Below are 12,978 nucleotides of genomic sequence, written 5' to 3' on the forward strand. Positions count from 1 at the left end.
AAAAGCAAAAATAAACAAATGGGACCTAATTAAAATTAAAAGCTTCTGCACAACAAAGGAAACTATAAGCAAGGTGAAAATACAGGCTTCAAAATGGGAGAAAATAATAGCAAATGAAGCAACAGACAAAGAATCTCAAACGTATACAAGCAACTCCTGCAGCTCAATTCCAGAAAAATAAACGACCTAATCAAAAAATGGGCCAAAGAACTAAACAGACATTTCTCTAAAGACATACAGATGGCTAACAAACACATGAAAAGATGCTCAACATCACTCATTAGCAGAGAAATGCAAATCAAAACCACAATGAGGTACCATTACACACCAGTCAGAATGGCACTATCCAAAAGTCTACAAGCAATAAATGCTGGAGAGGGTGTGGAGAAAAGGGAACCCTCTTACACTGTTGATGGGAATGCAAACTAATACAGCCACTATGGAGAACAGTGTGGAGATTCCTTAAAAAACTGGAAATAGAACTGCCATATGACCCAGCAATCCTGCTGCTGGGCATGCACACTGAGGAAACCAGAACTGAAAGAGACACGTGTACGCCAATGTTCATCGCAGCACTGTTTATAATAACCCGGACACGGAAGCAACCTAGATGTCCATCAGCAGATGAATGGATAAGAAAGCTGTGGTACATATACACAATGGAATACTACTCAGCCATTAAAAAGAATAAATGTGAATCGGTTCTGATGAGGTGGATGAAACTGGAGCCTATTATACAGAGTGAAGTAAGCCAAAAAGAAAAACACCAATACAGTATACTAACACATATATATGGAATTTAGAAAGATGGTAATGATAACCTTGTATGCAAGACAGCAAGAGAGACACAGATGTATTGAACAGTCTTTTGGACTCTGTGGGAGAGGGCAAGGGTGGGATGATACAGGAGAATGGCATTGAAACATGTAAATTATCATATGTGAAATGAATCTCCAGTCGAGGTTCGATGCAGGATGCTCAGGGCTGGTACACTGGGATGACCCAGAGGGACAGGATGGGGAACACATGTACACCCATGGCGGATTCAAGTCAATATATGGCAAAACCAATACAATGTTGTAAAGTAAAATAAATTAATTAATTAATAAAAAATATATACAAATTTTTTAAAAAGTTGGGAGGAGGTTGATGATCCATTTCAAACATTTCCATGTCTTTTATCACTCATATTTCTGACCTATCTTTTGTGATTTTTCCCATTATCATCACTTGGTTGGTAAGGGGGCAGCAATACGACTTGGCAATTCAGTTGACTGGGCTACATTTTCCAACATTTGACTGAAAAGGCACTAGAAGAGAAGCAACATCAGCTGGAAAACATGAACCACAGTTCACAGATAAAATGTGGAGGATAATTAAAGAAAGAGAAATCAAAAACCGTTTCAAGGCTTTGGGTATCCAGGACCAAAAGAATGATTATTCCATTGAGTAAGTGGAGATGTTATAAACGGAAGACAATTTGAGAAAAAGATTATGAAAACTCAGTTTTAGACATGCTGAATCTGATGTATGCGGTAAGGATAAGTGTACGGTAAGAAGCTCAAAATTCACAACTGAGGCACAGATCTAGAGCTCAGGCTTAAGATACAGACAGAGCCACAACTTAGTGATAAATAGTTGATTGAAAAAAAGAACTGGCTAAGGCCTGTATCTGTGAGAAACAGTTACTGCCAACGAACAGAAGCCTTGTACGCCAAAAAAGTGAGGAGAGATGAGGAGTCCCAGTTTCTCCTCTATTTGATAAGCTTAGGAATGTAACTTAACCCTGAAAATTAATGAGATCTACTTAGTAAAGAATCCTCCTGCAATGTGGGAGACCTGGGTTCGATCCTTGGGTTGGGAAGATCCCCTGGAGAAGGGAAAGGCTACCCACTCCAGTATTCTAGCCTGTAGAATTCCATGGACTGTATAGTCCATGGGGTCACAAAGATTCGGACACGACTGAGCAACTTGCACTTCCCTTCCACACTTAATAAGGTAGGCTACTGACAAGATTAAATGAAATAAAGTAATAAAATTAAGTAAATCTCATTTAACAACCTAAAAACTAGAGCAAGAAACCAAGAAAAAGTAGTGTCAGAGGGAGCAAGGGCCTGTTTTTCAAGACAGGATCAGTGGTCAAAACAATACTGTAGCAACGCCCGTAGCCTGCAACGTAAGAGAAAAGTACACAACACAAAGTGCTTAGACCCCCTCTGGAGTAATTGTGTCATAGATTTGTTTGTCAGCTTCAACCTGAGGAAAAAGACTGTTTTGTTTCCTGAGATATTCCTTTGGGAATATTTACTGGGTGCTTAGTCACCAAAGGCACCCAATAAATATGGGGAAGAAAAAAAAAAGTCCCTCAGGTTGTTGCAGTTTAGCTGCTAAGTCACGTCTGACTTTGCAGCCCAACAGATGGAGGCCCACCAGGCACCTCTGCGTGCGGGACTTCCCAGGCAAGAATGCTGCAGTGGGTTCACATTTCCTTCTCCAGAGGATCTTCCTGACCCAAGCATGAAACCTGCATTGGCAGGTGGATTCTTTACCACTGAGCCACCAGGGAAGCTTCATAAAACTAAATGTACTCAATAAAGTATCCTTTAGCCTGAGATTATGTCCTTCTTTGTCTTTGGGGAGAGGCATTAAAACATCCTTTCTTTTACAAAAAGATGATAGTTGATAATTATAACTTTTTTTAACTTGACAAAACAAAAAACTTAGCAATTCTATGTCAGACTCCAATTTTTTTTTAATTTCTCAGTCAGTTCAGTCGCTCGGTCATGTCCAACAATTTGTGACCCCATGGACTGCAGCACACCAGACCTCCCTGTCTATCACCAACTCCCGGAGTTTACTCAAACTCATGTCCATTGAGTCGGTGATGCCATCCAACCATCTCATCCTCCGTCGTCCCCTTCTCCTCCCACCCTCAATCTTTCCTAGCATCAGGGTCTTTTCCAACTAGTCAGATCTTCGCATCAGGTGGCCAAAGTACTGGAGTTTCAGCTTCAGCATCAGTCCTTCCAATGAATATTCAGGACTGATTTCCTTTAGGATGGACTGGTTAGATTTCCTTGCAGTCCAAGGGACCTCCAGAGTCTTCTCCAACACCACAGTTCAAAAGCATCAATTCTTCGGCACTCAGCTTCCTTTATAGTCCAACTCTCACATACATACATGACTACTGGAAAAACCATAGCTTTGACTAGATGGATCTTTGTTGGTAAAGTAACATCTCTGCTTTTTAATATGCTGTCTAGGTTGGTCATAACTTTTCTTCCAAGGAGCAAGCATTTCATGGCTGCAGTCACCATCTGCAGTGACTTTTGAGCCCAAAAAATTAAGGTCTGTCACGGTTTCCCTATCTATTTGCCATGAAGTGATGAAGCGATGAGACCAGATGCCATGATCTCAGTTTACTGAATGTTGAGTTTTAAGTCAATTTTTTCACTCTCCTTTTTCACTTTCATCAGGAGCCTCTTTAGTTCTTCTTCACTTTCTCTGCCATAAGGGTGGTATCATCTGCATATCTGAGGTTATTGATATTTCTCCCGGCAATCTTGATTCCGGCTTGTGCTTCATTCAGCCCAGCATTTCTCATGATGTACTCTGCATATAAGTTAAGCAAGCAGGGTGACAATATACAGCCTTGATGTACTCCTTTCCCAATTTGGAGTCAATCTGTTGTTCCATGTCCAGTTCTAACTGTTGCTTCCAGACCTGTATAAAGATTTCTCAGGAGGCAGGTAAGGTGGTCTGGTATTCCCATCTCTTTAAGAATGTTCCACAGTTTGCTGTGATCCACACAGTCAAAGGCTTTGGCATAGTCAATAAAGCAGAAGTAGGTTTTCTGGAACTCTCTTGCTTTTTCGATGATCTAATGGATTAGGGCAATTTGATGTCTGGTTCCTCTACCTTTTCTAAATCCAGCTTGAACATCTGGAAGTTTACGGTTCACATACTGTAGAAGCCCGGCTTGGAGAATTTTGAGGATTACTTTCCTAGTGTGTGAGACGAGTGCAATCATGCAGGAGTTTGAGCATTCTTTGGCATTGCCTTTCTTTGGGACTGGAATGAAAACTGATGTTTTCCAGTCCTGTGGCCATTGCTGAGTTTTCCAAATTTGCTGGCATATTGAATGCAGCACTTTCACAGCATCATCTTCTAGGATTTGAAAACCTTCAGTCAGTGAAGTCCAAAAACATGAGAACCTCTGCTCTAATTCAACTAATTTTCTGGCTGCCTAAATACCTCAGAATACAGTCAACAAGATGTTAGTCTGCCTATGTTGAACATCTTTAATGTTCAAGAGCTTCCAGTGATGTGGAATCAAATGAAAAAAGATACAGCTGTATATTTGGGGCATGTTTACTTAGCTTCATGAAGAAAAAGCAAAAAACCAAAGCCTGTAGGGAGAAAGCCAACTTGTGAAAGAGTGCCAGTAGAGAAACAAAGACCAAGAAAACTTTTCAGTAAGTTCAAAGGGATGCATTCTGTGCTATAATCATAGTCTTCCCTCAACTTAGTGATTATGAAAATCTTCGCAAAAATAACTATAAAGGCTAGAAATGTATAAAACACTCCTGAGGTCGGGGGTGATCATCTTGCATTTCCTTTCACACATCTCAGTAATGCCTGAGATGACTCGTTTGCTAACCTATAAAAATTTTAGTTGAACACTTTTCAGCTTCAATCAGAGGCAAATATCCCATGGTTTTAATATTGCCCAGACCCCCCAAAAAAAACAGAATCTAAAAGAAACATATACTCAAGGATGCAAAAAACAACAAACAGAGATATAAAGTCCATGACAATCAACATGAGAATCAAAAAGGATGAGAAGAGCTTGAAGGCGAGGAGAAGGGAAAAAAAAAAAAAGCTAATGTCAACAAGCCCATCTAAAGGAACCAGAGACCTGGACACAGTAGCCTCCAACCTTCCAAGACATAACAGGCTGAAAAGGAGCAAGGTGGGATTTGAAAATGATGCAAAACAGGTTGTTAAAAAAAGCACAAGCAAAAGTATAATACTCAGTGCCAGGTAGAGACAGGCATTTCAAATATTTGGAGAAACAAATATTTGCACAAATAAAAAGACAGTCATACAAAGAGGATGTGAGTGCCCACTTCCAACCACATCATCCAAAGCATGTAGGTCCCCATCAAACAACTTTCTTTGCATTTAAGCTCAAGCTACAAGTCTAACCTTATGAAACGCTGAGCCCTCCCAGTAACCCGCACTGGCCGCCTAGCCCAGTCCTAGCACAGCGAGGCCCAGCAAAGCTCCTTCCCTGAGGGCCGTCGTCTCTCAGACCCAGCGCCCAAGAGTCAGTGCCGCAGGAAACACAACGCCATTTGGGGCGGAGGCAGAGGCCAAGCGGCGGGAAGGAAAACTAGTTTTGATGTACAGAAAGGTAAAAAACACTCCAGTTCTGGAATTAGAGTATTCCTAGATAAACCAAATGAAAACAAAACCTATTTCTATTCATCATTAAATGAACAGAAATAAAAGTCTCACTAACTTAAGCCACCAATGACTGACAGGAGTTTTTTGGTTTTAACTTTCTTTCACCCCTGGTTTTCCATTACATCTCAGCCTCTCATTGTTGCAGCACTACTGATGAAGTCTCAGTAGCAAAGAACTGTGCTGGACACCAATATATTCTGCTTAGTTGATCTGTATTAAATTCAGTTTATCAGTATTTGCATGCACACATTTATTTCATTTTTCATTACTTATATTTAAATAATGTGTAACGTTCTCTTTTCCTTCCTTCAGAGCCTGCTTTCCCACACCCTCTTCTCGTCTGCATTCTAAGGTACCCCTTTTCTTTCCTTTAGTTCACTTTGCTTCCGAAGCAAAACAGGGTCTGCAGGCAATTGATATAAACGGGGCAGGTTTACAACAAATAACACCCTACCTAGGATATCCTCTATACCACGTGTTGTCAACAGCCAGGTAGCAATTCGTTTCATGCCTCTGAGCCTGAGCAGAACTCACGTGCTGACGCTATGCTCCCACTGCTGATGCTAACAACCACCATCATGTTTCCTAGAGGTTCAGGAGTGTTCCCAATCCCACTGAAGAACATGAACAAATCACAAAGCCCTCAAAGCCACAACCATCAACAAGCAACTGAGCTCTTGTTCCTATCAGTCCAGGAATTCGAGTCTCAGGTACTCCTTAATCCCTATGACTTGTTCTACTCAAGCTAAAAATTCTGTAAGGCACTTGTAGAAACTGTAGTTTCAGAATTCTATTAGCTCTCCTAAAAGGACTCAACATCAAACAAAATTTCAGCCCAAAACAAATATTTATATTAAATAGCTACAAAAGGCTGCTGTGGTACACTGCCCTGGAGTGAAGCTGGCAGAATCTAAATGCAAAACGATAAAGCTCCAAGAATAAGCTGTCATAAAAAGGTACATGGTCTCGCACAAGAAATTTGCTGGCAGTTTGAAACGTCAGATTCAAAGGGCTCTTGTCCCTTTATAAAGGTTAAACTAAAGAAAGTAAATCAAAATTGAAATGTTCAAAATTCTGGGGGATTAATAGCCCACTTCTAACAAAATGCTTTAAAAAAAAATCTTGTATTGAATAATGCAATATCTTCAATGTCTCCCAAGAAACTGTTCAGCTTATTTTGGAAGCAATTTCATTGCAGCTGGTCTTGAATGTACTTGGGTACCAAGGAAAAGACACCTGTGCCTGGCAGGTCGTACACTACTAATTCGCCCAGGGTGCCAGAAGATGCTGTGATTTCTGGATACGATTTTCTGCAGTGCCAGGTAAAAGAGGTCATATGCCCTGTACAGCCGCGGCTGAGCTTTTTCCGAGTGATGTGCAAGCTCTTCGGACAGAATTTTGCTAGGAATTCGGAGAAACAGGCAAGCTGAGAGGAATTCCTCTCGGCACCGGTGTCTATACTTTGCAGCTTCCTTTTCCGACGGCCTCGCGCGCATGCTGTGTCTCCATCCCGCCGAGGCTCGGCCCTCCCTGGGCTCCAGCTAGCCAGCGGAGGACCCTCCCTACAGCCCCGCGCTGCGACGCCCCGCCCGCGGGTCAGCTGGGTTCCGCCTGCCGCCCGGCCCGGCCGCTGCAGCCCCGCCCGCTGCCCTTCCGCTCACTCACGCGGGAGGCCGCGGCGGCATCTCCATGGCGGCTCCTCTCGGGCTTCAGCTCTGGGGCGCCCGCCGCTGCCAGCACCATTCCAGCTGCGGACGCCTGCCCCGCCCGCCCGTCGCGCCGCGTCCCATCCGCCCGGGCGCCAGCCCACCGCCGCTCCGCACCCGCGCCCGCACCGGCACCCGCTCCAGAGGCGGCGCCGCCAGCCGGCCCAGCTCTGCAGCCCCACTTCACGGGCGCTCTCCGCCTGCCGGCGATGCTGGGGGCGGAGCGGCAGGAGGGCACTTCCGGGTGTGACGCGCACTCGAGACCCCGCCCCGCCTCTTCCTGCCGCCGCCGAGTGGGCTCCCAGGGTGGGTTGGCCCGCCCGAACCCCTGAGCCCGAGACGTGAGGGCGGGGTCCGGTCGGAAAGCGCTTGGTTCCGGCTTTCGGCGTTCACTGACTGCCCGACTCCACAGGCGCGCTTGTTTTGTCCTCTCCCAGTTTGCCGCCTGGGAGGCGGGAGGAGTGGGCGTAGCCGATCCTTCCTTTACAGATAGAGAAACTGAGGCAAGAAGAAATGGCTCGTCTGTCCAGAGTCCCAAGCAGGAACTGGAGCCACCCTTCTCAGGCTGTGATCCCCTCGTTGCGCTTACTGGGAGAGATCTGCAGCACTGGAATGGGATGCAGAGAAAAACTAGGTATCCGTGCCCTTGCACCTGCCTGCCATGAAAATACCAAGTAATTAGGTGAGGGGAGGATGCTAAATGGTGGTCAAGGAAGGCCTCTCAAAATATGTCAAATAGAAGAGATGGAAGAAAGCGAATCTTGAGTATCAAAGAGTGCTCAGGACAGACGAAGAGCAGTGCAAAGACTCCTGGACCTTGAAGAAGTGAAAGAGTACAGTGCAGCTGATGGTTCCCCCAAGTATGCCGCTGGGCAGTGGTAGGATCTGGGAACTTGTTAGAAAGGCAAATTCTCGAGGCCCATTTCAGATCTAAATCAGAAGTTCTGAGGATTAAGCCCAGCATCCTGTGCTGTGACAAGCCTTCCAGAGGATACTAAGGTTTAAGGACCTCTGTGGTAACAGAAGCAGTCAGGACAGAAGACAGTATAAGGAGATGGTGTCCCGGGTGTAGTGACAGATCAAATAGGCCTAGTAGGCCTGTGAAAAGATTTCAGCTTTTATTGAGAAGAGAAACAAATGCTGTGAGCAAGGTGATCTGATCACTAAAAGGATGACTTTGCTGGGATTTGTTTTAAAATCCTCCACCAAAGAAAGGGAGGGTAGGGAATGGAAGAAAGAAGATGGCAAAAATGTTAGTTTTTGTTGCTGAGTGATGAGTGCACAGGGTTAGTCATTTATGTGTAAGCTGATTCTTTTGTTGCTATATAAGCCACAGATGCAAGAAAGCAAACAAAAAATTACCTGCTGGGATGATCAGAGTGATAGAAGTTTATAGATTCTGATTTTGCTGAAAATATAAAGCAGATCAGAATTACTGATAGATTAAATATGAGTATAAGAGAGCAAAGTGAAAGATAATCTCAAGTTTTGGTCTGGGCTCTTGGGAGAGTGGAGTTGACATTTACTTAGATTGAGAAAATGAAGAAGAAACAGATTTTATGTGGGGAGGAGAGTATTTGTCAATTCTGATTTAAACATGGTTAAATCTGAGGTGTCTGTTAAGCATGCATGTGTAGATAGGTGTAGACATTTAGATATCTGGAGTGGGCATAACTGTGGGGATTGTCACCATATAGATGGTGTTTAAGGTCTGATTAAGATCAACTATATAGTATAACTAGAGAAAAGAAAAGACCAAAGAGTGAACCCGGGGCCCTCCAACACTAAAACGATAAGATAAGGAGGATTTAGCCAAGGGAGCAGTAGTGAAGTAGGAGTAATATCTTGGTAACCTACTGATGTGTGCTAGGAAAACACTGTAGAGCTCGGTGGCATTGTTGACCCACCATGAGGAGGGCATACATAATTGAGTTATTTCTCTAGTGTTAGTAATGATTTTGTTCAGGTGCAAAATAAAACTTCCTGCTTTATAAGGACATTGTAAGAATTAAAATAATCTATTTAAAGTATATAGTACTTTGTGTAATGGAATAACTTCATAAATGTTGATTGCTATCATTCAGTTCAGTTCACTTGCTCAGTCCTCTCTGACTCTTTGCAACCCCATGGACTGCAGCATGCCAGGCTTCCTTGTCCGTCACCAACTCCTGGAGCTTGTTCAAACTCATGTCCATCAAGTTGGTGATGCCATCCAACCATCTCATCCTCTGCTATCCCTTTTTCCTCCCACCTTCAGTCTTTCCCAGCGACAGGGTCTTTTCTAAGGAGTCAGTTCTTCACATCAGGCGGCCAAAGCATTGGAGCTTCAGCTTCAGCATCAGTCCTTCCGATGAATATTCAGGACTGATTTCTTTTAGGATGGACTGGTTGGATCTCCTTGCAGTCCACGGGACTTTCAAGAGTCTTTTCCAACACCACAGTTCAAAAGCATGAATTCTTCAGCACTCAGCTTTCTTTATGATCCAACTCTCACATCCATACATCACTACTGGAAAAACCATAGCTTTGACTAGATGAACGTATGTTGGCAAAGTAATGTCTCTGCTATTTAATACGTTGTCTAGGTTTGTCATAGCTTTTCTTCCAAGGAGCGAGCATCATTTAATTTCAAGGCTGCAGTTAGCATCTGCAGTGATTTTGGACCCCAAGAAAATAATGTCTGTCACTGTTTCCATTGTTTCCCCATCTATTTGCCATGAAGTGATGGGACCAGATGCCATGATCTTAGTTTTCTGAATGTTGAGTTTTAAGCCAGCTTTTTCACTTTCCTCTTTCACTTTCATCAAGAGGCTCTTTAGTTCCTCTTCACTCTCTGCCATAAGGGTGGTGTCATCTGCACATCTGAGGTTATTGATATTTCTCCTGGCAATCTTGATTCCAGCTTGTGCTTCATCCAGCCCAGCATTTCGCATGACGTACTCTGCATATAAGTTAAATAAGCAGGGTGACAATATACAGCCTTGTTGTACTCCTTTCCCAATTTGGAACCAGTCTGTTGTTCCATGTCCAGTTCTAACTGTTGCTTCCTGACCTGCATATAGATTTCTCAGGAGGCAGGTCAGGTGGTCTGGTATTCCCGTCTCTTGAAGAATTTTCCACAGTTTGTGGTGATCCACACAGTCAAAGGCTTTGGCATAGTCAATAAAGCAGAAGTAGATGTTTTTCTGAAATTCTCTTGCTTTTTCTATGATCCAGCGAATGTTGGCAATTTGATGTCTGGTTCCTCTGCCTTTTCTAAATCCAGCTTGAACATCTGGAAGTTCTCAGTTCATGTACTGTTTGAAGCCTGGCTTGGAGAATTTTGCACATTACTTTGCCGGTATGTGAGATAAGTGCAGTTGTACAGTAGTTTGAACAGTCTTTGGCTATCATTGCTATCATTATTTCTATACATTTACATGACCGTCAGTTATACTTGATTCAGTTGGGAACTGAGGTTAAGTGCTAGACCCAAGAGATACATATGACTTAGATTTGATCAAACCTTTGGTCTGACTTTCTTCTTCTACGTTCAAGCAGAGTGAACAGAACTGTTTGATCAGCCATTTTAGGAGCTCTCTCAGGACAAAACAAAAACATAAAATTCTTCTAATGCTTGTGTGTCTTCCCACCAAAATAATATTATAGGTACAAGTAAATACTGAAAAGTGAGGCTATCTGACACAACTCCAAACCATAACCAGTTTCACATCCTCCCCTGGATTATGTCCAGTACAATTCTGTTTTGTCCAGTACAATTTTCTGCTTCTTAAGGGATCCAATTCAGCTAGCATGTGAAATGTCTACTCAAATCTTTTCTTTTTCACACCCATCCCTAAGTTCATAGGCCTGAGAAAGAGTACTTTTTTTTTTTTTAATTCTCAAGCTTGCTAAGAGTTAAATATCAGCCCACATTCCTATTGTTCCTAGTGTGATGGTCATTGTGCATTTGAAGATGGTCCATTTTCCTAATTCAATTCTCTGCCCTGACTCCACTCCCTGCAGAAAAGAGAAAGAACCAGGTCCACAGCTCAATATCTCATCTCCGAGTCTTGAAGCAATTTGAAAATGTGTTAGTTTATACTGAACCTCTGTTGTTTTCTGAAAAGACAAAAGTGATAGGACCTTTGGCTTTCATACATAAGCATACCTGTTTAAGAGGAGTAGCAATTTATGAGCCCAGTTTCCATTTTCATCTTTGTATGGGCCAAGTAACTGCACAAAACTGGTTCTTGGACAGATACAGTCTCAACAGTTAACCTCATCTCACCAAACACAAGAAAAACAAACAAACCTTGGCAAGATGGGCACAAATCCATCTGGGGGGGGGGGGGGTGGGGAGAGAGACTTTTACTATGTCTTCCTTTATATGTCAGTTTCACCGTTTTCTGACGTAAAAGATTATGAGGCCACCAAAGACTTCCAAATGCTTTGGAAGAAACTATAAAACTCTTAGAGGAAAATGTAGACAGAATACTTGATGACATAAATCAAAGCAAGATCCTCTATGATCCACCTCCTAGAGTAATGGAAATAAAAACAAAAGTAAACAAGTGGGACCTAATTAAACTCAAAAGCTTTTGCACAGGAAAAGAAACTATAAACAAGGTAAAAAGACAACCTTCAGAATGGGAGAAGATAACAGCAAATGAAACAACTGACAAAGGATTAATTTCTAAACTATACAAGCAGCTCATATAACTCAATACCAGAAAAACAAACAACTCAATCAAAAAGTGGGAAAAAGTCCCAAATAGTCATTTCTCCAAAGAAGACAGACAGATGGCTAACAAACACATGAAAAGATGCTCAACATCACTCATAATTAGAGAAATGCAAATCAAAACTACAATGAGATATCACCTCACACGAGTGAGAATGACCATCACCAAAAAGTCTACAAATGATAAATGCTGGAGAGGGTGTGGAGGAAAGGGAACCCTCTTGCACTGTTGGTGGGAATATAAATTGATACAGCCACTACAGAAGATGGTATGGAGATTCCTTAGAAAACTAGAAATAAGACCACCAAATGACCAGCAGTCCCACTCCTAGGCATATACCTTGAAGAAACCAGATTTGAAAAAGACACTTGTCCCCCAATGTTCATTTCAGGACTATTTACAATAGCTATAACATGGAAGCAACCTAGATGTTGGTAGATGATCCACTGACAGATGAATGGATAAGGAATTTGTGGTAGATATACACAATGGAATATTACTCAGCCATAAAAAGGAATGCATGTAAGTCAGTTCTAATGAGGTGGATGAACCTAGAGCCTATTATACAGAGCGAAGTAAGTCAGAAAGAGAAAGATAAATATTGTATACTAGCACATATATATGGAATCTAGAAAGATGGTACCAAAGAATTATTTTCAGGGCAGCAATGGAGAAACAGACTTATGGACATGAGGAGAGGCGAGGAGAGGGTGAGATGTGTGGAAAGAGTAACATGGAAATTTACATTACAATAAGTAAAATAGATAGCCAACGGGAATTTGCTGTGTGTCTCAGGGAGCTCAAACAGGGGCTCTGTACCAACCTAGAGGGGTGGCAGGGGGAGGGAGATGGGAGTGAGGTTCAAGAGGGAGGGGACATGTTTACCTATGACTGATCCGTATTGAAGTTTGACAGAAAAAAAATTGTAAACCAATTATCATTCAATTAAAACATAAATAAAATTTATTTTTTTAAAAAAGGCCAAGGCCACCAAAGACTTCCTATCTCCATTTCCATTGGCATAAGAACTAATTGGACATGCTGAAGTGTTTGAATCCCTCCTCAGGTTATTAGCTCCA

At 42.5% G+C, this 12,978-nt stretch overlaps 1 protein-coding gene across 2 annotated transcripts in view; it reads right to left on the bottom strand.

Moving 5' to 3' along the window:
- KLHL2 (kelch like family member 2) overlaps window positions 1–7,398 on the bottom strand; it is a 154,854-nt gene extending 147,456 nt beyond the window's left edge. For both annotated transcript variants that reach the window (XM_043902693.1, XM_043902692.1), the window contains exon 1: window positions 7,135–7,398. In XM_043902693.1, coding sequence (XP_043758628.1) covers window positions 7,135–7,160 — 26 coding nt within the window. In that variant the 5' untranslated portion in view covers window positions 7,161–7,398. The remainder of the gene's footprint in view (window positions 1–7,134) is intronic.
- Window positions 7,399–12,978: the final 5,580 nt, after the last annotated feature.

This window comes from Cervus elaphus, chromosome 5 (assembly GCF_910594005.1).
Source record: "Cervus elaphus chromosome 5, mCerEla1.1, whole genome shotgun sequence".
Lineage (NCBI taxonomy): Eukaryota > Metazoa > Chordata > Mammalia > Artiodactyla > Cervidae > Cervus > Cervus elaphus.